Raw genomic sequence first — 24,270 nt, 5'->3', positions numbered from 1 at the left:
GTTTGCAAGGAAAATCAATCTAGCCAATCTAATCAATATTATTATAGCTTACATCATAGCTGCTTGTCTTTTAGGTCTAGCGGTCATGTAAGATATAATAATTAATAGAGATCCTGTTATTCTTTTAGAAAACAATTATTAACGAACATTCCAAAGTATTCAAGAATTTATTTTGTGCTCTTAAGTACCGAGTCCTATAGGACAATGCAAACAAACAGGACAATGGCGAAGAAAATTAACTTATCACAACAAAATAGTGTCACTTAGCAAAATAATATATATATATATATATATATATATATATATATATATATATATATATATATAAAAAGACCTATATATATCATGATACATGATATAAAATTTGGCAAGAGATTTCAACAATCAATCACTATTAAAACAGTGTTGAATCTAAGACTACTTGATAGCGAATAATAGTAAATAGACTGAACCAGGTGTCAGCTTTTCACCAATATTTATGAGCTATTGTGAGTTAACAAAACAAAAGCAGAGTGGTTGTCAATACCTTGACTTCACCTGTACAAATCTGTATATATTTTATATTGTTAATAAACAGATATTACATAACTGAAACAAAGGGCTTAGAGTTCTATACGTACAACATAAATGTTTGCATCATGCACGGCCATTTATTTTTATATTTATGTTTTAACTTCTAACCAAATTGTACAGAAAAATAACAAGAAAAATCCTTTTTAATACCAACCAGAAATTTACTTTCACTGGGATCTGAAAACAGCCACTCAGCAGACAGCTCATGTGTATATGACAGAGCTAGACAGTAATATAACATGTCAGGAGAACATATGTTATCTAATGGAGCACAGTTTTAATTACAAAACATACTGTAACGTTGTACTGTTGAAGGGTTGTATTTCAGGCTGGTACATCTGTTACTTTATATAACTACTGCAGACTGGATATTTCATCTTGATAAAAAACATGTCACAGTGAAACTGCTGTACACTATGAAGTGCTCATTTGTGCAGGTTGAGTAAAGACAAGGGGTCATTTTTAAATGTACAAAGTGAAGTGCTCATTGTTCAGGAAAGAGTAGAGTATAGGAGCTACAGGTATGAGATCTTGTATCCACTAATCTGTCATCCAGGAAATTTCCAAAAGGACAGGAAGAAAGAAAAGTAAATATTTGCTGCTTTTCAGGACACACAAGAGTTTCCTTCTATAGACACTGTGAGAAGCACTGCTAGACAATGTAATAAGAAAGGATAAGCCAGGGACAGTGTGAGTAAAAAACTGGGGTTGTTTTTTAATGTAAAATTTGAAATGTAATTCAGTATATTTTTGGCATGGTGTTCCAAATTACAGAATAATCCCTTATTCCTCCAAACCCCAAGAACAAAACCAACTCCCCTGTACTTGTAAAGAATGCCACTGTTATTGTCCTATATTTATTAAATGATGCCAAACGACATTTCCATGTCTAGTACACTAATTATATAACAGATCTGTACACTAATTATCATATGCCATATAGTACATCAATTAACATATACCATATTTATACACTAATCATATAACATATTTGTATACTAATTAACATATACCATATTTATACACTAATTATCATTAAACATTTTGTACACAAATTATAAAACAGATCTATACACTAATTATCATATGCCATATTGTAAACTAATTATCATATACCATATTGTACACTAATTATCATATACCATATTTATACACTAATTATCATATAACATATTTGTACACTAATTAGCACATACCATATTTGTTCTCTTTGTATAACTACTGGCATATTTCAAAGTACTAGCGTAATGTTTTTGAGTTCCTAGACATTTGCAATTAAGGGCAATAATCTTACTAATTAATCTATATCAAACAAGCACATTTAAAGTGGAACCAAACTGCCCACAATGTATCTTAACCTTGTCTATGACATATCAGAATATGTTTGTCATACCTACATTGGAATGTCAGAACTGCAGTAATGATATAAGTGCAGTGAAAGTCTGCCCCACATCGTTAAGTTGATGTATCATCCCGATCATTTTTACTGAACGAATTAAACAACTGACCCTTGTGTGCATGATAATTTGTCCAATAGATGCAATGTGGATGGTTGAATTCATTGATAATACAAATGTTTTCATTGAATTATTTTTTCTTATCTTAAAGCAATCATATGGAAGCTGATTGAAGTATGTATATTGTAATTGCATGATTAAAGTCTAATGATCCTATGACTGTCCTACCTTGTGCTTTATCAGATCAAAATTCTAATGTGTATTAAGCAATCGTTTGTTTTTTCTAACAAGCGAACCTATTAAAAGTTATCAACTAGAAATTATTGCATTGTAATATGTGTGCCCAAGTTGTATAGTGATGCGATTGCAGAAAAATGCAATCCTTCCATAGGAAACAAAATATACTGACGCATATGGGGCCAGCTTTAACCAAGGACTAGGAGAGGTCTGTAAGTAACAATATTTGCTGCAGCAGAATGTTTTTAGTTGATCTTTTATGTTTTTACCTATCAACTCATCAGCAGATCACAATCAGAGCAGAACATTCATATTATTATACAATTATCTTAGCTTTATACCCAGTCATCATTTTGACATTTAGTCAGAGAGATAACAATGGATATTTTAAAACAAGTGCTATATATTTTTTTTTGTTCCACTTATACAGCTTGTTCAGGTGCACTTATTATCAGAATTTGGTCATGTGGTGTTCCCGATGGAACACGATTGGAGCAAACATCCACATACATACACACATACATCAAGGTCAGTCCCGGTGGCTGCATGCCTCTGCTGTTCACAGGAGCAGAAGGGCAAATTATAGGTCAAACTACAGTGCTGGAAAACCATGTGTGATTTCTCTGTACTTTACTACAAACCACTTGTGTGAGCAGAGGTATGTATCAATCATTCAGAGTGGGTTGCGTTACATCGGGTATGCAGCGTTAGCCAGTTCTGAGAATACATTCATGCAGTGGTTAGTATTGCTGCTTCCCAGTGATCATGGGTTTTATTCCGAGCAGGGCCCTATATGTGTGCAGTCTGTATGTTCTCTCTGTGTTTGCGTGCGTCTCCTCCTGCTGCACCACAGATTATGTAGGCGCTTTATAAATAACTGTTAATAAATAATAACAATCCCTACGCTGTGACTGGCACCAGAAGAGCACTCTTTTAACATGAACCTTTAGACATAACTGATGTCAGTGTAGAATGGAACCTGCTTGTAACTTACATGCACTGTATCACAGATTACATCTCCAGGCTGGATAATAGGAAATAAACACAGTTCCATTTAAGGATATGGCATTTTGCCTCTAGATCAATAGTGTCAGGTAATTAGCGTGAAAATTGTGCCGAAAATGTTCTGGCATCATGCTGTGCCCACCAGGCCTCCTAAGCTGCTCTACAGGGGGATGGCTCATTAACAGAGAGCGGGCATACTTACAAAGCAAATCAAGAGTCATAAACAAGTAAAAACAAATTAGATTTGAGGGCAAGTATTACGTATGTGGAATTTGTATGTTCTCCCTGTGTTTGCTTGGGTTTTCTCTGGATGTATGTGTGTGTGTGTGTGTGTGTGTGTACGTACGTGTGTGTACATGTGTGTACGTGTGTGTGTAGGAAATCTTCCATATCGTAGGGATCCCTTACACTGTAAGTTACAATGGGGCACCCGCAGACTCCGGCACACACGATCCGACTGCTGCATCCAACCTGCCTGTTCTGGAGTTCTACTCTGAAGGAGGTCATTGGACCTTGACTCTCCTTCATCCAGCAACGCTTCCACGCCGTTTACCATCACTAGCGTGAGTTCGGTGGTGCACACTCTGGTCATCACTACATCTCAATCAATTCGTTTTTCAGTCAGCGTATTTATGCCGTGCATGTTTCCATTGTAGTTTATTGTTGTGGCCAGTATTGGGTCCTATTAAACTGCTTTTTAGTTATTCCCTCTTGGTCCCATACGCTTTGTTCAGTTTTCATTTTACAATTTCAACTGCATTATTATTGTGCACCAATCATAGCACTTATTACCAACTGACATCATCTTCCTTTCCTTCTTTGTCTCCTTTCCCTTCCTTTTCCTTCCCTTCCTCCCCCTCCCCCCTTTTTTTCTTTCTTCTTTTTGAGGTTCATCCTGACATACGTGGACATATGTGGATTTCTGGATTGATCCCCAATTGGTCCATACCCCATTGACAGCAATTTCAAATCCTGCAAGTGTTTTTCAGAGACTTTGTGTTTTCTTGTGTGGACTCATTGAGTCAAGGACTATTGATTTTTTCCATTCAGACTATGATTTAGTTTACTTAACGATATACATTGATACACCACCTTTAGTTTGTTTATATCAAGCCATTGTATGTGATGTGTCTAATTTATTCTGCTATAATATTCACCCCTTTGTTCTATTAGCACTTTGCGAGCGCAGTTGGAACATATTTATATTCACAATGGGGCAGGGACTGATGTAAATGATTAAAAACATTTAAACAATGTATAATATGGTGGTGGTATATTAATAAAGGATAATAATAATAAGAAGAATATATTGATTAAGAATAGAAAGCACATTAAAAGATACAGATACTGCATAATCAATGTGTTTGAAAAAACACTGTATTAAGTGGAATAGTTCAGTATGGGCGAGAGTATGTATAAAAGTTGGTTTGCTCTTGTTGTTTAAAAGGACACCTGGGGGTATATTTACCAAACTGCGGGTTTGGAAAAGTGGAGATGTTGCCTATAGCAGCCAATCAGATTCTAGCTGTCATATATTTAGTGCATTCTACAAAATGACAGCTACAATCTGATAGGTCGCTATAGGCAACAACTACACTTTTTCAAAGCTGCAGTTTAGTAAATATACCCCTTGAGCTTGAAAATACGGCCCAAAAAGGATTACAAAAAAAAGCTGCAGTTCCACTTATGACCACCAGAGACTTTCCATTCAATCCATAAATGTATTTTAAATAAAGATTGTATAGTATACTAGGGCAGTATTCAGATATATGGTACTGTACACTATTAACTTTATTTAATGTAAATGACAAAAATAGGGAAATACCGGCATAGCTTATTCAGCTAATACGTAAACATGGCAATGAATAATGCATGAAATATATACTTATTAAACACAAGATTATTACTGTAGGTCCAGAGTAAAACTACAAGGTTAGGTAACTAGATCTGTTTCTACCGTAGTTCTCAAGCTACAATAGCAGGGACTCTCGTCTTAATTAAATTACTCTAACAAGACAAGAGACAAACCTGACGTGTAACTTGAGGACATACTTGAAAATACGAAAATATTGGAATAAGGTGACGTCATTATCAGTCATACCTTCCATCTGCACTTCAATAATCTTTATGAACCTTTGCTCTTTTCCTCTTTTGACAGATTGAGAGATTTTTCAGATACTAATATTATACCTCTTATTACTATTATGTAAAATGCGAAAATGACATTTTGGGTGTCATGCGGGTTCCCTACAATTATTGAAATACAATCCACCTTTTCCGATATTGATAAGGGAGTTAAAGGTTTCTATGCTAAATGGGGTCCCTATACTGAATCTCTTGATGACCATACACAGACTAATAAACTGAAAGTATGCAAAGCCACTGAATGGTTTTTACTGAGGGAACTGGAGAGACATTTAGCATTCCTAAAGGGAATCTGACGTAAGATAAAAAGCTCAAACCATAAAGCATTGCATGTCAGTTGCCCTTGCTGTGCCATCCTTGGAAATACCATTGAACATGAATCCATCAATTCCACCGTCTACCCAAAGCATGAATGTTACCTAGGTGACTGCCAGTCAATCACACAAGCTTCGGCCATAGCCGGATTAAGGGGGGGGCACAGGGGGCAAGTGCCCCGGGCCCCCCTCTCTCTGAGGGCCCCCGCCGCCAGTATGACTTCATCTGCTGTCAGTTGCTGTCTGACAGCAACTGACAGCTACCGCATCAGGCCCCCCTCTCTCCGTAGATGTCGCCCCTCGCCGCCCGTATTACCACTCCTATTTATAATCAGCTGTCAGCAGGGGCAAATTGGTGATTGAGCCTACCGGTACCCTGACGAAGCCGCCTCACTAATGAATTCTTTATTTTTTTTTCTAAGTTCCAGCGCCGGTTGGGGGCTACTCGGCACAGAGAGGGGGGGAAGGGCGCCGGGGCAGTCAATTTGCTGGTGGGGTTGTAAGAGCGGGGGAGCGACGATCACAGACATTGGTGGCCAGTGGAAAACAACAGGCAGCCAATCGCGAGGCTGCCTGTTGCTTAATGGGGTCCCACGATGATGTGCGGTCAGACAGGAACTTCCTGTCTGATCTGAGGAGCGATGCTGCGCACCGCAAGGTAAGTGAGGGGCAGGGGGGGCTGCACTAGGGAAAACTACTATGGGAAGGGGCTGCACTAGGGAAAACTACTATGGGAAGGGGCTGCACTAGGGAAAGCTACTATGGGAAGGGGCTGCACTAGGGAAAACTACTATGGGAAGGGGCTGCACTAGGGAAAACTGCTATGGGAAGGGGCTGCACTAGGGAAAACTGCTATGGGAAGGGGCTGCACTACGGAAAACCACTATGGGAAGGGTGGTAGGGGAATGGTGATAGGAAACAGCAATGGAGGGGCAAAAGAATGAAGAAGGGGGCAGAGTGAGAGGATGCAGAGGGTCACAGAGTGTGTGGATGCAGAGGGGCACAGAGTGTGTGGATGCAGTTGATGCAGGGGCACAGGGTGAGATAGCTGTAAATTGGATTTATGTGTATTATTTTTGCATACAACTAAATGAGTATTTTTGTCCTGATCTAAATACTTATTACGCTATTTTGACCCAACTACTTATAAAACGGGACTGCTCAGTAATTATTTTGGAGGGGTACCTTGAAAAAATTATAGAGACTCTAAGTGTGCCGCAAAATGCAAAAGTTTGGGAACCACTGTCTTAATTTTAGATCTTAGGGGGCCCCCTGTTTTAAGTGCCCCGGGCCCCCCAAAGCCTTAATCCAGCTCTGGCTTCGGCTATCCCCTACCCTAGAGTGATGCAAGAGAGAGATACACCACCTTCCCAAGCAAAGCAAACGTCCTCCAAAATATAGAACAGAGAGCATGCTGTACAGATTTAATGAAGTATAAACAAATCCCTTATTTCAGATATAATATTTTGCTCAGTAGTACATAGGCTTTGATATTCAGTCATGTCCAGAAGTATCTACTTGCTCTTTAAACAAAATTAGTCCAGGTCTATCCCTGGATTGTCTGACATAAAGGAAAGAAAACCAGAGAAACAGTGGTGAGTGAAAGAGATATCGCTCTGAATGGAGACAATTCACATCCATTATACTGAATGACACTGAACGTAATGTTAAGTTGAATGTCACATACCATTGTGAGCAGACTTGGCGATGGCTTTGGCGGCATTTCTTTGTATGTCAGGCAGGGGAGATGTCTCTGCAAAGGTCAATATCTTCTTTAGTCCTCCTGACTGCAGAAGAAGTTGAACAGTATCCACATCCTCAAGGCAGTTTGCAATTATAGAAAGTGCCTCCACATGTAAGTCATTAAGCTCCTAATAATAGATAATAAGCACATATGTTGTCGCAGGACTTTAGTCGGACTGAAGTAATTATCCTAGATTATAGCTACATACTGCTTTGTGCATCTTAAATGGCTGCTAAAGTTAAAACACAAGTTGTTTTATATAGGCTACAAGTTTTCAGAAATAAAAATGTAAAGAGCTTATCAGAAAGTGTAGGAGTATAGAGCTTTAAAGGCGTTTTAGACAACCAACCCACATTTATACCCTACATGTAGCAAATAGAGGTGTCGCTCCTCTTGGACTCCCCTGTTACCTTAAGCGAGGAAACAGGTCCCTCTGTGTATGGGCAAGAAGCCAGTGTAGATCTCAGTGCTGAAGGACACAATCCATGCAGACTTGTTCTAGCTGAATAGAGGTGCTTTAATAGATCTGTTGGATTATGTCCACCTGCTCTGCTTTGACCTACATAGGGGCATATTCAATTGGGCACATTACTGTCACAAGGAACGCGGCCTGCGCACTATTACTGGTACTAGTGCGCATATTTACCGTTAGTACGGTAATTTCAATGCCAGCTTTTTGTTGGTGGCTCAGGGAGCGTTACAATTACCGTATTAACGGTAATATGCTTAACACTGCATTGTGTCGGGGGAAATTGAATTCCCCCAATGTATGGATTGGCTCCTGGGTTTGGGTAATGGTGGTCTCACCCATTTGCTACATAGGAGACAGGACTTAAGAAGGGGAACATTGTCCAGAACTGTGGCTAAGTGGTTAGCACTTCTGTCTCACAGCACTGGGGTCATGAACTCGATTCCAGACCATGGCCTTATCTGTGTTGAGGTTGTATGTTCTCCCTGTGTTTGTGTGGGTTTCCTCCGGAGGCTCCAGTATCCTCCCACACTCCAAAAACATTCCAGTAGGTTAATTGGCTCCTATCAAATTAACTTTAGTCTCTCTCGGTCTGTGTGTGTGTGTGTGTATGTTAGGGAATTTAGACTGTAAACTCCAATGGGGAGGGGACTGATGTGAGTGAGTTCTCTGTACAGCGCTGCGGAATCAGTGGCGCTATATAAATAGCTGCTGCTGCTGATAAATGGAGAATACCCCCCAAAAATTTAAATCTAGTATGTTTTACTTACCTGTTAGGCGCTGTTGGCCCAGTCCACCAACGTCATTAGTCTGACACTTGTCATGTATACTTTGTGCACATGTCTGATTTAAACAGTTCTGCCTGCTTGTATTAGGCGAATATAGAAGTATATAATAAAGCAGTGTGGGGCCATTCAGGATTTTAGGAATCCTGCAGATCAAGCAAATTATGCATCGATACCAGATGTGATCTTAACACAGTAAACTCCATTTAATACTAGATTTTTTGGTAGAGATCCTCTTTAACCCCTTCGTCGCTGAGGCTTTCTCATCCCTCTGCTAAGTCTATTTAGGCTGGTCACATTCCAACCTCATTATCAGTAATTTGTTTATGCAGTACCCACACACATCATATCTTGCATATTTTATTTATTTCAGTAGACTTTCAATATTCCAAAAATACGATTCACTTGCTTATATCTCCTGCCATAGAAAAGTAAATCTACCCAAAATGGTCGAAAAAGTGTTTCCTTTTTTATTTAAATTGCAATAAAGTGAACAATTTTTTTTTTTTTTTTTATAAACACCACCAAGTTCTTGCTTTGGCATCAATCCATCTTTCCAAAACAGCAAAGAGCAGGATTCTACGCATAGGTTTTCAAGCGCTACAGAATTTGTTGGGCGCTATATAAATAAATGTTGATGTTGATGATGATAATAAATTCTACACTTGAAGATTAAAATTAAAATATTTTTTTATTTGCTAGTTTACGCTGTCTTGAATGTGAAAAAAATGTATAGGCAGAAAAAATATGGCATACCATTTTTAAAACTAGACAACCTACCCCATCAAATGAGGGTACCCTAAGTTTATTAAAGCCAGCATGAGGGAAATTTGACCATTATAATTCCCGCATCTCTGGACTTCTCAACGCTTTCTGAGGTATAGGTTGTTATTGATCACCAGACAATAACTACTAAGGGGGTACATTATGTGAAAGGATGGGCTATCCTCTAGGAGCCAGGGTGGGGGATATCTGGGCATAACATCACCTTCCTCCATCCCTGCTGCTTAATGTTTTCAGTAGTGTAGGGTAGGATATTACTGTCTGGTGATCACACATGAACACCAGCTAATAACTTATAAGGGGCCACAGTGTTTGAAAGAAGGATGCCTCCGAGTCTGTACAGTCACGGCGAAAAGTTTTGAGAATGACACAAATATTACTATTCACAAAGTCTGCTGCCTCAGTTTTGTCACGAAGAGTGCCATGACAATGAACTTTATCCCAAAAACAACATTTCCACTGCATTTTAGCCCCGCCAAAAAAGAACCAGCTGACATCAGGTCAGTGATTCTCTCGTTAACACAGGTAAGATTGTTGATGAGGACAAGGCTGGAAATCACTCTGTCATGCTGATTGAGTTAGAATAACAGACTGGAAGCTTTAAAAGGAGGGTGATGCTTGAAATCATTGTTCTTCCTCTGTTTACCATTGTTATCTGCAAGGAAACAACTGCAGTCATCATTGCTTTGCACAAAAAGGGCTTCACAGGCAAGGATATTGCTGCTAGTAAGACTGCGCCTAAATCAACCATTTATCGGATCATCAAGAACTTAAAAGAGAGAGGTTCAATAGTTGCAAAGAAGGCTTCAGAGTGCCCACGAACATCCAGCAAGCGCCAGGACCCTCTCCTAAAGTTGATTCAGCTACGGGATCGGGGAACCACCAGTGCAGAGCTTGCTCAGGAATAGCAACGGGCAGGTGTGAGTGCATCTACACACACAGTGAGGCGAAGACTTTTGGAGGATGGCCTGGTGTCAAGAAGGCCAGCAAATAGTTACCTCTCTGCAGGATAAACATCTGGATTGGATTGCCGAGGACTGGGGTAAAGTCATTTACTCTGATGAATTCCTTTTTCAGATTGTTTGGGGCATCTGGAAAAACGCTTGTCAATAGAAGGAAAGTTGAGCGCTGCCATCAGTCCTGTGTCATGCCAACAGTAAAGCATCCAGAGACCATTCATGTGTGGGGTTACTTCTCAGCCAGGGAGTGGGCTCACTCACAATTTTGCCTAAGAACACAGCCATGAATAAAGAATGGTACAAAAACATCCTCCAAGAGCAACTTCTCCCAACCATCTAAGAACAGTTTGATGACGAACAATGCCTTTTCCAGCATGATGGAGCACCTTGCCATAAGGCACAAGTGATAACTAAGATGCTCTGGGGATCAAAACATCAAAATTTTAGGTCCCCAGACATTAATCCCAATGAGAACTTGTGTTTAATCCTCAAGAGGTGGGTGGACAAACAAAACCCCACAAATTATGACAAAGAATGGACAGCCATCAGTCAGTATGTGACCCAGAAGTTGATTGACAGCATGCCAGGGCGAATTCCAGAGGTCTTCAAAAAGAAGGGTCAACACTGCAAATATTAACTCTTTGCATAAACTTAATGTAATTGTTAATAAAAGCCTTTGACACTTATGAAATGCTTGTAATTTTACTTCAGTATACCATAGCAACATCTGACAAAAAGGTCTAATCAGCTGATAACAGAAGAAAATATCTTGCAGTTAGGTAGATAACAAAGTGAAATCATACTTGCCAACTTGCTATAGACTTGCTCCGGGAGCCTGCCAGGGGAGGTGGGCGTGATGGGAGCGAGGCTCCAAAAGTTGCGTCATTTTGGCCCCGCCCCCATGGCGTAATGATGCAAACGCATCATTTGACAGTAGGTGACGGGGCCAAACGCCGCAATTCCCGGTGAATTGCGGCGTTTTGGACCTAATTCTGCCCACTTCACTAGGAAGTGGGCAGAATTCTGGCAGATGCGGGAGATTTCCACACTCTCTCGGGAGTCCGTGAGACTCTGCCAAAATGTGGGAGTCTCCCGGACATTCCGGGAGAGTTGGCAAGTATGAGTGAAATACAATGTCAAAAATCTCCTGACATTGTAAACTGGTTCTACCCACTCTTGTGAAATAATTACTCAGTTTGAAAGTGTTAAAGGACCAATGAATACATGAAGCCATCTTATACTATATTGAGGGGGGGGGGGGTTTGCCTGCATTGTTATAACATAATACTACTCAAGAAAGCATTATAGTGTTATTACAGTGAGACCACATGGTGCCATGTGGTCTTTTATGATTATGCCCTGCAGCATCTGGTAAAATTCACGGCAACTTCCCCAATCGTCTACAAACTGGAAGTGGGCAGGTAATCCACTGTGTCAGTGCAAGTAAGATGGCCTAAGCAGGGGAGGGCTGGCAAATATCAGCCCGGGGGTCAAGACTGGATTCAGCAGCCTATTAGAAACATTTTAAAGGGAAAAAAATGCAGGTGGCCCATTGACCCGGCCCAAGGTAGCCCAATATGGGACTGGCCCGGGTGGACAGGTGCCCCCATGCCCCCCAGCCCAGGCTGCTCCTGGGCCTAAGACTTGGTATAGCAAAATAGTGTTTTCAAAGCCAGGATACAATCAATGCAAACAAGGGCAGTGGCAGAAGAAAATACCGGACAGAACGGACACCCCAGAGAATAGGCTCATGATTTAGTTTCTTACACTTTCACTATTTGCATGATGTGGTATTATCCTATAGATTGCAAACTTATTATAATTTGCAGCATTTTCTTTAAAATATTTGTACTGATTTGGTTCTCAAGTGTCTGGCACATGTGCAGTAACTTCATCTTCTCCCTAATACGGTTTCTGAATGAATTACACATTCTCTATACATGTTCAATGACACATAAAGACATAGGTCATTCTATAAGGAAACCTCCATTTATTGTCACACTTATATTTCATTATTAACTCGAAGGTTTACTTAAAATCGAATGTCCACCTATAGACTAAACACAGTAACCCCAGTAAGGAAATCATCAGCAAAATTGTGGATTACTTGTTTTACTTTATTATTATGCGTTAGAGTATTTAAAATAAAGTTTAAATGAAATGTTACTTTTACATGGATTTCTGCAAATTGTAAAAAAAAAACCCCCATACCTTTGCTTCCAGGATTTTTAGAAGATGGTCCAAAGCCTGGTTCTCCTTTAGCGCTAGCCTGCACTCTGCTTCACAGCTGACACTGCTAAGGGCCTTCAGAGACAACAGCTGGATAGCTGGATAGTCCGATGTCAGCAGCCCCAGCAAAGGGGGGACAGCATTCTGCTCACAGATCGCAGAGCGACTCTGGAAGTCCTGCATCAGAAGTAATATTATATAACTAGACGGTCCTTGTGGTCTTCTTTACATTATAAAAACAACACAAAAGACACAAGACTGTATATCTATAACGCTGTTGTCAGCACACAGACATTACATAGATTTGGGTCACACTCCCAGTGATTTCCAGTGATTGAAAAGATGCTGGTTGACACAGAGTGGTGTTGATCGTATTGAACGATACAAACAGGAGAGAGGTCTTTTGGATAAATGAGTTTCAAAGCTTGTATCCTAAGGCACTCAGGATTTCAATTTCAACTTATTTGTGTATTTTTATAAGGATTGTAAACCATATTTATTCATTGTTATTTATAGGTGTGAGTCTGAGTAACAAATCAACTGAGTGAAGTAAAAGATCACATCCTTGATTGACATTATTTCCATGTGGACTGTTACCTTAGTGAATTATACAACTGTGATTGTTATGTTACAATTGCATACCATTTTCTGTTTACATATGTTGCTAAGTAATAAGTCACATGCTGGGCCGCCAACTGATATCTCAAGCCCTGAAGCGGCTCCTTCTTGGGGGACCCCCTAGGCTGCTTGTACAGCCATGGTAAAAGACAATGCTGCTTTTGGAGGCTTGGAAGGTGTGAGCCCACAGACTGGCAGATGCTGTGCACGCAGCCTAGGAGGCTTGTGACCATGAGGACCTATAGGAGCTATTCGTCTACACACTTTCCTACAGCTCAGATGGGGCGTTGGAGGGGCGGACTGAGCTGGAGCCGCATCCAACCCCATCATTATCGGCGCCCCTGGCCACATGGCACCTCTGGTCACATGACACCCTTGGTAACATGGCACCCCTGGTCACATGGCATCCCTGGTCACATGGCACAGAATACGAACCTGGATAATATTACCTTCCTGGCTACTCATGCTGTTTGTTCTCTATAAAATGGGTACTTTATCAGTAATGCTTGTCAGAGGTCACATGAGAGACAATATATTTTTACCTGCGCCAACAGATAAATGCATTCCACAGAATTTTTCTGAACATCGGGGTCTGGGCTGCCTAACAATCGGATGAGATGCTCTAACCCATTCAGATCAAATATTCTTGCTTTACTGGTGTATTCCATAGCCATGTATGCAAGACAAAGTGTAGCAAATTCATGGACCACTACTTCTTCTGCAACAGAACAAAAATAAAATATGATTGCATTTTGTATGCTGTGAAATCATAGGCATTGCACAAAACAATATTGTGTGTGCTTTAATCCATTCTGAGGTCAGTGACATATTTAGTGTGCATGGCTATGTGCATTATATGCATTCTGATGATTATGTGTTAGCTCACTGTATCCACTGTGTGTAAGTGACACTTTCATACTTTGTACAAACAGGTTCATCTTTCTAAATACATAACTCCAAACATTCAGTTTTAGAGACATTTTAGCCCACATCTCTGATCCAACCAAGCCGTGTCTCCCACCCTAAACTGTAATGTCCCCTTTTCTACCATACTAAGCGGACCTGTGGGAGGTATGTAAATAATACAATATCATCCCATGGGCAGGCTAATATTTATTATAGAATTATGTGGTTAAGGGGTACCCCACCCTAAAAGAGTAAATTAGCTTCATGCTGCTGTGTAAAGGTATTGCTTACTACTCCAAACTGAGAATGTTCTATATAGAGAATAATATACACCTTAGTGTAAATTATAAGTACTTTTGTACGGGTCATGGGATGTCTGGTAAGAATAAAGCAAAAAACCCATGGCTTTTTGGCAAATCCTAATTTTTAGTTAAGAACTACTGCAAAATGTGAAGGGACACTGATGGATTATAAATATCCATCTGCTCTGAATAAGAAGTTTGGAAGTTTAATTTACAATGTCATTTTTTTATTTGTTATGGAGTCTTTTTGGTCAGTATAAATTATAGTTGCCTACTCTCCCAGAATGTCCCGGAGACTCCCGGATTTCTGAGAGTCCTCCTGGATTCACGGGAGAGCAGGGCAACCTCCCGGATCCCAGCCAGTTAATTGAGTTGAATGGAGGGACCTTAGTGCCGGAATTCACACGTCATTGTGGCCACGCCCCCTGCTGGTATAGGCCAAACTGATAATGACTGCTTAAGGGTGGACGCAAATGTATGGCATAAATATTTCAAGAGTTCTATCCAGCTACATTAACCATTTACCAGTAACATAAGTTCAATAGCAACATTAAGGGGATAAGTCAGTTCTTAGTGATGTGCTGCTGGATATTACCATGATGTCTGGCTCCGCACACTACCAGTCACTACGGTAGAGGAATCTCTGGTAATTTCCCACAGATATGCAAGGAAAAATGAGCAGAGATTTCAGGCCGGACATCGCTGGGAATTGTCTCCACGAACCGTTCCGGAGGCAGTATGCTGCACATCGCTAGTTCTCCCCCTAAGGCTCCTTTTCAGAGGTATATTCAACAAAACACTGCATCGTCTTATGCATGCTGCACAACCAGTTTATGTAATCCCCATATGTAGCTATTAGTTACATGGAGACTTTCTGAGCAGATGGTTGGATTTGTCAACAAAATATTTTGCAGATTCTACCTTCTGGGGCGAGACGAGCAATTAGCAGAGGTATAATATCCAGCTTCTGTATCAATCTCCTAACATCATCTGTGAAAAACATGAAGAAAAGGTGGGAAAAAATGATTAACATAATGTAATTTGTTAACTTGCATGTGACTTTTATTATTTAACAAGGCTGTATGGAATATTTTATGACATTTATTTAATAAAATGTCACCTTTAACCAGGTTATTGTGTTATGCTGAGATGCCAAATATACATTTCTTGTATGATTGTACTGCTATGATTGCTACATCGAGCACCTTCAAGAACAGTGAGGGGCAACATGAAAGAGGAGGAGGGCCACATGTGTTGCCCTGCGGTCTTCAAAGGTGCCGAACAGATGAAGGAGGGAGAGCACAGTGCACTCCCTCCATGCTGCGTGACGTCTCTGCACTGTGCAGAGGATGTCACATGATGCGGAAGTCAGCGGCCTCTGTTCTGATATGATTGTCTATCGCGAGGACCCATATACACATACATACACACACACACGTAGATATACATAGACACACATGTTCATACATACATACAAACACAGGGCCGGATTAACAATGGGCCTCTCCGCAGAAATAGGCCCAGGCCAGCCAGGAGTGGCATTTTTTTTGTGTGAGTGCATCTGGCATGGGGAGGGAGAGGAGGGCTTGGGGCTATGGCAATGTGGGGCGATTAGAGAACAACAGGCAGCCAATCGCGAGGCTGCCTGTTGCTGAGTGGGGTGGGGGCTGTGCCTACAACGGCTGTGTGTGACTCGTGTTGTGTGACTCATGCTGTACCAACTCCCACCCCGTCCCAGACTGAGGTCACCAGTGCTTAACACAACAGGTAGGGACAAGTTAGTTTTAACAGGGGATATATGACAACAGGCCCAACAGGTGATATGTGACAACGGGATTGTGACAACAGGATATGTGACAACAGACCCAACAGGGAATATGTGACAACAGGCCCAACAGGGGATATGTGACAACAGACCCAACAGGGAATATGTGACAACAGGCCCAACAGGGGATATGTGACAACAGGCCCAACAGGGGATATGTGACAACAGGCCCAACAGGGAATATGTGACAACAGGCCCAACAGGGAATATGTGACAGGGAATATTTTTCTCTCTGTATTGGGTGGTGGTCTCAGGGCTGCCCTCTGTATTTTGTGGTGGTGACAAGGTTTTCCTATGTATTGTGTGTTGGTCACAAGGTTGCCTCTGTATTGTGTGGTGGTGACAAGGGTTCTATGTGTTGTGTGGCAGTCCCAAGGGTGGTATGTACTGTGTGACGATCACCAGGCTACCCTCTGTATTGTGTGGAGGCCATAAGGGGCTTTGTGGTCTTCTGCTGCTTGAGCACATCCACTTCAAGTTTGGATGTGCTGTGCATTCAGAGATACTCTTCTGCATACCACCCATGGTTAATTGAATTACTGTCGCCTTCCTGTCAACTGAAACCAGGCTGGCCATTCTCTTGATGTTTCTCATTGTTTTCACCCACAGAACTGCCACTCGCTGGATGTTTTTGGTTTTGGTTTTGAGCACCGTTCTCTGTAAACTCTAGAGACTGTTGTTTGTAAAAATCCCAAGAAATCAACAGTTTCTGGGGTAATGAAACAAAGCGTATGGTGTGACGAAATGAGTTTGATAACACCTTAACCAGCCCGTCCCTCACAAAATGTGGAGTGTGACAAGTATACTTCTTATAGCCCTGTTTTTTTCCCCAACTCACAAGAGTACAACTGCAGTGTCTAATTGCATGTGGATAAGGGGACATTGTAGCTCATTGTAAATATGTATACTGTTTATTGTATATTGCTGATATTACAGTGAAGCTGTTATTCATTGTTCTTAAAGTGAAGCCAGGTGGGTTATGGGAAAGGATCAGGTGGTGTCCAGGATAGAGGTGAGGGGCCTGTAGCTACATTCATTCTCCCCCTCCTTTCTCTACAGGAAGCATGGAAAAGCTGGGGATCCTGTGACATCAAAAAGTAGTGAAAGGGGTTACTTTTGGGAGGGGCTGAGTGCTATTCTAAATCTGTAGGTGGGGAAGGCCAATTAGTATCCATTGTCCTCCACAGGACAAGTCCAGACATTTGTCTAGAACCTAGCAGGGGAGCCACTGTAGAATTACAGCTCATCTCTACTCCCCATCCAACCCCCTAGTCCAGCACCCACCAATGTTCAAGAAGGAAAGAGCCAGTGATTTGCCCAGGGAGGGTAAAGCAGTGTGTAAATTTGACCCTGGATATAAGGAGTCACTCGAGGGGAGGAGGAGGTCGATTCTGAGGATTTTGCTGGAAGGTGCAGGGTAGCTGGTCTTGAGTTTTCATTCTCTACCAATGGATTACATCTGCAGCTAAAAGAAATTCATGGATTTTGGATTCTGCAAATCAGGACTGCCAGGTAACTGTATCTCCTTAAGCTAATATGGTAGGGGACAGATGCTGTGGTAAACCTGCCTGGCATTTATTTACCATTTGTATATAATATTCTAGTGTTGTTTTTATTACAATAAATGATACTATTGTACTCTACTAACTGCATTTGCCTGAGTAACTATAGGGACGCTAGAAGGTACTGGGTAAGCTTCCCTGGCATAGTAAGGCACCCCTGGGACGCCAGCCAGTGTGAAGTTAGTAGAACTGGGCCAGATAAACCCAGTATCCTAACAGAGTGTATTTATATATTTTTATAGATAGATTCAAGTTTTATTTTTTTTTATTTTTTTTATTGTTTTCAGCTTTTTGTACTTTGTTCAATGTTGACAACCTGAAAAGCAATTTTCATGTATGTTTCTGTTAAAGCACTTTATAAATAAAAATAAATCAGCCATTGTTTGTAATCTTGTCTTCAATGGTCAATAAAATAACATACCTTTACCTCTTAACTGTCCCAATTCCATCAGTATAGTCCTGAATTTAGGGGACTATCCTGATTAGCCAGGAGCTTGTCCCATCATGAGGGACAGTTGGGACGTATTTCCACTCTTCACTTTACATACATGCTGTGTGAACCAGTTATTGGTGCACTCTTTATATAAGGGAAGATGGGAGGGAGATGTAGGTGATTGGAGGGAAGAGCAAGCTATGCCCTCCTTGGTGCTGCCCACACCCACACACTGCTGGCCACACCCACACATCACTGGCCACACCTCCGGTGGGACAGCACTTCTCACAATAGGCCCTTTAAAATTTTCAGCCCCAGGCCAATGTGGCCCTTTATCTAACCCTGTACGTAACCCTTTAAATGGGACTCTACATTTTTTTTCCCTTACGCAAATATTGTGGAATGAATGAAAAAAATATTATTTTTAAAGTAGTTTCTGTGAAGTTGTTAGTAAGTTTGCTCTCGGATCTCTTCATTCATTAAAATTGTCATTGTTACTCTTCTCTATTCCCTATACCACTTTCCTGTCACCCATGTTGAACTGTGATAATCCTATCGCAACACAATACCATGGGGGCGTGGCCTTGTGGCAGGGGATATCAGTGACATTACTGAGGGCAGGACAACATGTCTCTGAGAGTGTGGGATGGCTCAGAAAGAGTCAAAAATATAACAGAGAGCAGGCAAGGAGGTGGCCAACACAACTCCATAAGGCCTGTATAAAAGAATAATATCAAACAAGAATAGCATATATAAATGACTTGGGTTAGGAATAATTGAGCAAATAATGCTTTTGTTTTTACAATCCCTTTATGTCAAGTTTGGGTAAAGCAGTCAGCAAATAAAAGCATAGGCTGATTGGTTGTTATTACATATATACAGTACGTGTTCATAGCACCATGTTGTTACACCGATCCAGTGAGCAACACTGCTCGGGCCCGTTGTAGGCACACAATCTTCTGCTGCTGAATACATGCATTACAAGGATAGCAGAGGGTCCCTAACACTCCTAGGCAGTAGCGGATCTGGGGGAGGGGGCGATCGGAGCAATCGCCCCCCCCCCTACAAGTACAAGACCTTTAAAATTGGGTCCAAGACGCCGATCAAAACGGGTGGAAGGGGTGGGGCCAATCGCGGGTGGTGGGTGGGCTTTTCGCGGGGCCAGCCAATCAGAATGAAGGAGGGGCATGATTATGCAAAATCGCCCCACCTAAAAATTACATCTAGGTCCGCCCCTGTTCCTAGGCCCTGGGCTGCTTCCATAACTGTCCTTACTATACCCCACCACTTCATATGTGTACAATTAGTTTCCCAAATCTCATACAAAAATGACCAATATTCTCATTGTATAACTTTTGTGCTCTAGGATAAACACGGGTCTTGAAATAATCTATGATCTATTCAGAGATCTAACCGGTAATAAACTTGAAAGCCAGCCCTACATTGGTCAATCTTGCCGTTCAGCCAATCAGCAGGATGTTCGATTTGGCCACGCACACAGGTGGAAGGGAACCATCATGGTCGTTTTGCTGCAATATCAGGCCTGATGCTGCAGTGTATACGGCTAGTAGATTAGATGAGATCAGCCAACCAGTCTGTACCCTATATAAACACTGTAAATGACTTACTATGTGATGCCATGATGCCGCACACCATCGTGGCATTTCTGCGCACTGTCTTATCCTCATGGGAGATGAGTTTAGATAATGATTCCAACGCTCCGAGTCCAAGAAGTTTTAATTTATTTTCATCTCCTTGAGGAATGTGAATAAATAATTTAATGTTATTCAGAGGAAGCTGCAGCTTTTTATGAGAGCAATAAAAGCAAACAGTACAATGCATCTTAAGTGAAATAAGCTCAGGTAATAAGAAGATATAATGATAATAACAGATACTAAGCACTGTGCTGTTGTTGTTTAGCCCAATTGTGCATAATGTACCAGGATTTATTCCACACCACTTTGTATACCATTAAATTAGATGTTTTATATGTTTGTAGAAATATTATCTGATAATATCTATCACTCATAAAGGACTATTGAATTTATATATTCCAATTGTTTAAATAAATCCTTTTAAGTGTTTTAACATATACTTTATTTAAGTTTTCTTTAACAGTGCAAGATTTATAATCAAATATAGTGTCAGCATAACTCTGTATGACTTAGGAGTAGATATATTGAAGCATAAATCTAAATTGCATTAACAATACCCTCCACCCTTAATATACCCAAGCCCCTGACTTAATGTCTAAAATATATTTTCATAATCTGGCATCATACATAACCAATGTCTATTCATTGCATACAAGCATAGCTTAGATAGTGCCACTAATATACATCTATAATATACCACTAACTGGCCTATTTATCTCATATATATATATATATATATATATATATATATATATATATATATATATATATAAATACATTAAATGCATTGCTTTTAGAATTTCAGGTCAAACACTGTATAATTCCAACATATAAACATATAATATATAAAAAGGGTCGATCCATTAAGAAATGGAAAATGGTGATGTTGCCCGTGGCAACAAATTAAATTAAAACAATACATTTAATCAAAGAAAGCGACACCTATCTGTAATAACACATCAGCAGGCATATTACACGAGTGTTACAGACTATAACAAACAAACTACAATAAAGCAGGAAGGGGCTGGGGGCCACAGGTGAAGGGTCAGAGGGCCGCACGCCACCCTAAGGTCGTCTGTTGCCCATCACTGTTTTATAATGTACTAGATAAATGATAACTAGAATCTGATTGGTTGCTATGGGCAACACCTCCACTTTTACTTTTTAGAAGGTTTGATAAATCTGCGCCTATATTTAGAATGCCCCGTGCAAATATTTTCCCCTGAAAAAAAAACAAAATATGAACATAAATTAGACCATGGCATGTACACGCCAATAAACTAAAGTAATGTGGAAATGGACAATAGTTTGACCATTTGGACAGTCCCTGGTAATTAGGGATTGTCGGTAACTATGTAAATGTGAATGTTGTAGGTTACTTTTATGTATTCAACTATAGCTTTACTCGCCTTTAACGAGACATCAGAAATAACAATCTGTTTAACAGTAACAGGTGGCAATCCATATGAATGAAAGTGAAATGTTATGACTAGCTTTTAATAGCTTCACCCAGTACACACGATCATTCATAGTAATTATTATAAATCTTGCTTGCCCCAGATAAGAAACATATTAGTCAGACTGGGAGAGATGCAGCCACTAACAACCACTGCAAAACCTCAGATCACACAATATGCAAAACATATGTAAGTGGTCAGTTACCTGCATTGCATTTATTTAATCAGTACAGTGATGGTTATCATTGAGCTCACTGGGCACCCGCATTCTTAAAATCGGAGCACTATATTGCTTTACTAATGGCAAAACTGAATAGAAAATGAGAACTGCTGTGTGGTCATGTACACAGAGCAAAACCTTGTATTTTGCACTGTCATAACCATCTCTGCGCTATCCCTTAGGTGTAAGTATGCACACTTGTACACATGACATACGCCTGGTGCAAATGCTACTGTTTTTGCGTTGGACGCATCTTGGGATACATCTGACTCAACATGTGCGCACAAGAACGCTTATTTTGTGTCCCTCTTCTTCTACCTTTGGTTCATGTATGTGTCTTTAAATGAGGCTCATTGTGTAGAGTGGACAGCATTCCAGGAGTGAATGCGTTTATACAGAGTGGACACAGTGGCGGAACTACCATTGGTGCGGCAGGTGCGGTGCAACGGAGCCCATGGAGATAATGGGCCCCGCTGCACGACAGATGCAGAGGGTTGGAACTAGCGAACTGTGGGCCTTGGTTCTCTAATTCCATCTTGCCCGCTTCTCTGCAACGGGACCCAGAGCTCGTTAGTTCTGCCCCTGAGTGGACAGTATTTTAGGAGTGAATGTTGTCTATAGAGTGCATAGTATTTTAGAAATGAATGTTGTGTATAGAGTGCACAGTATTTCAGAAGCGAATGTTGTGTATAGAGTGCACAGTATTTCAGAAGTGAATGTTGTGTATAGAGTGCACAGTATTTCAGAAGTGAATGTTGTGTATAGAGTGCACAGTATTTCAGAAGTGAATGTTGTCTATAGAGTGCACAGTATTTCAGAAGCGAATGTTGTCTATAGAGTGCACAGTATTTCAGAAGTGAATGTTGTGTAGAGTGCACAGTATTTCAGAAGTGAATGTTGTGTAGAGTGCACAGTATTTCAGAAGCGAATGTTGTCTATAGAGTGCACAGTATTTCAGAAGCGAATGTTGTCTATAGAGTGCACAGTATTTCAGAAGTGAATGTTGTCTATAGAGTGCACAGTATTTCAGAAGTGAATGTTGTCTATAGAGTGCACAGTATTTCAGAAGTGAATGTTGTGTAGAGTGCACAGTATTTCAGAAGTGAATGTTGTGTAGAGTGCACAGTATTTCAGAAGTGAATGTTGTATAGAGTGCACAGTATTTCAGAAGTGAATGTTGTGTACAGTGCACAGTATTTCAGAAGTGAATGTTGTGTAGAGTGCACAGTATTTCAGAAGTGAATGTTGTATAGAGTGCACAGTATTTCAGAAGTGAATGTTGTGTACAGTGCACAGTATTTCAGAAGTGAATGTTGTGTAGAGTGCACAGTATTTCAGAAGTGAATGTTGTATACAGAGTGCACAGTATTTCAGAAGTGAATGTTGTGTATAGAGTGTACAGTATTTCAGAAGTGAATGTTGTGTATAGAGTGCACAGTATTTCAGAAGTGAATGTTTTGTATAGAGTGCACAGTATTTCAGAAGTGAATGTTTTGTATAGAGTGCACAGTATTTCAGAAGGGAATGTTGTGTATAGCGTGCACAGTATTTAAGAAGTAAATGTTGTGTATAGAGTGCACAGTATTTTAGAAGTGAATGTTGTGTATAGCGTGCACAGTATTTAAGAAGTAAATGTTGTGTATAGAGTGCACAGTATTTCAGAAGTGAATGTTTTGTATAGAGTGCACAGTATTTCAGAAGTGAATGTTGTGTATAGAGTGCACAGTATTTCAGAAGTGAATGTTTTGTATAGAGTGTACAGTATTTCAGAGGTGAATGTTTTGTATAGAGTGCACAGTATTTCAGAAGTGAATGTTTTGTATAGAGTGCACAGTATTTCAGAAGTGAATGTTGTGTATAGCGTGCACAGTATTTAAGAAGTAAATGTTGTGTATAGAGTGCACAGTATTTCAGAAGTGAATGTTGTGTATAGCGTGCACAGTATTTAAGAAGTAAATGTTGTGTATAGAGTGCACAGTATTTCAGAAGTGAATGTTGTGTATAGAGTGCACAGTATTTCAGAAGTGAATGTTGTGTATAGAGTGCACAGTACTTCAGAAGTGAATGTTGTGTGTAGCTTAGATAGCATTTTGAGACTAACACTTGGTAGCAGACAATAGTATTTCTCAAGTGAATCTTTATGCTGAGGGGGTAGTGTTCCAGCCTCAGGACATTACTGTGCAGAGTAGGTGGTCTTTACGAACGAACACTACTGTGTCCAGTGGGTGGCAGTGTTACACAGACAACTCTAGTATGTCAATAAACCTAAAATACATGGCATATTGTAAGCCAATTGTCACGGGCACTAGGAGTCTTTACCCAGGGATCACCAGATGGTAGGCTTACCAGAGCAATGTAGATGGTAATAGGGTACTCTGGTAGCTGGGTGATCACGGAACATGAAATGATGGCCGATGAGATGCTCAGGAAAGTCTATGACTAGCAACACTGGTAATAATGAGGTAATGATACACAAGGAACTGTATGGACAAGGACACGTGAAGGTAGTCAGTGGTCTGCGATAGCAAGTTGTACCACTGCTATAGTGAGGTGGAATGTCCAACAGAAACAAGGAGGTGATGAGAGTCAGCG

General features: G+C 40.5%; 1 protein-coding gene across 1 annotated transcript in view; it reads right to left on the bottom strand.

The window, feature by feature from the left end:
• The window catches only part of ARMC3 (armadillo repeat containing 3), a 97,999-nt gene that overhangs the window by 51,372 nt on the left and 22,357 nt on the right, over positions 1-24,270 (bottom strand). Inside the window, exons 4-8 of the mRNA XM_075211226.1 lie at positions 19,975-20,100; positions 15,448-15,516; positions 13,861-14,036; positions 12,683-12,877; positions 7,419-7,602 (exon numbers count right to left, since the gene is read on the bottom strand). Of these exons, the coding sequence (XP_075067327.1) occupies positions 7,419-7,602; positions 12,683-12,877; positions 13,861-14,036; positions 15,448-15,516; positions 19,975-20,100 (750 nt within the window). The remainder of the gene's footprint in view (positions 1-7,418; positions 7,603-12,682; positions 12,878-13,860; positions 14,037-15,447; positions 15,517-19,974; positions 20,101-24,270) is intronic.

Source organism: Mixophyes fleayi, chromosome 5 (assembly GCF_038048845.1).
Source record: "Mixophyes fleayi isolate aMixFle1 chromosome 5, aMixFle1.hap1, whole genome shotgun sequence".
Lineage (NCBI taxonomy): Eukaryota > Metazoa > Chordata > Amphibia > Anura > Limnodynastidae > Mixophyes > Mixophyes fleayi.
Note: the sequence above shows the minus strand (reverse complement) of the source record. Positions and strands in the feature narration are given on the sequence as shown.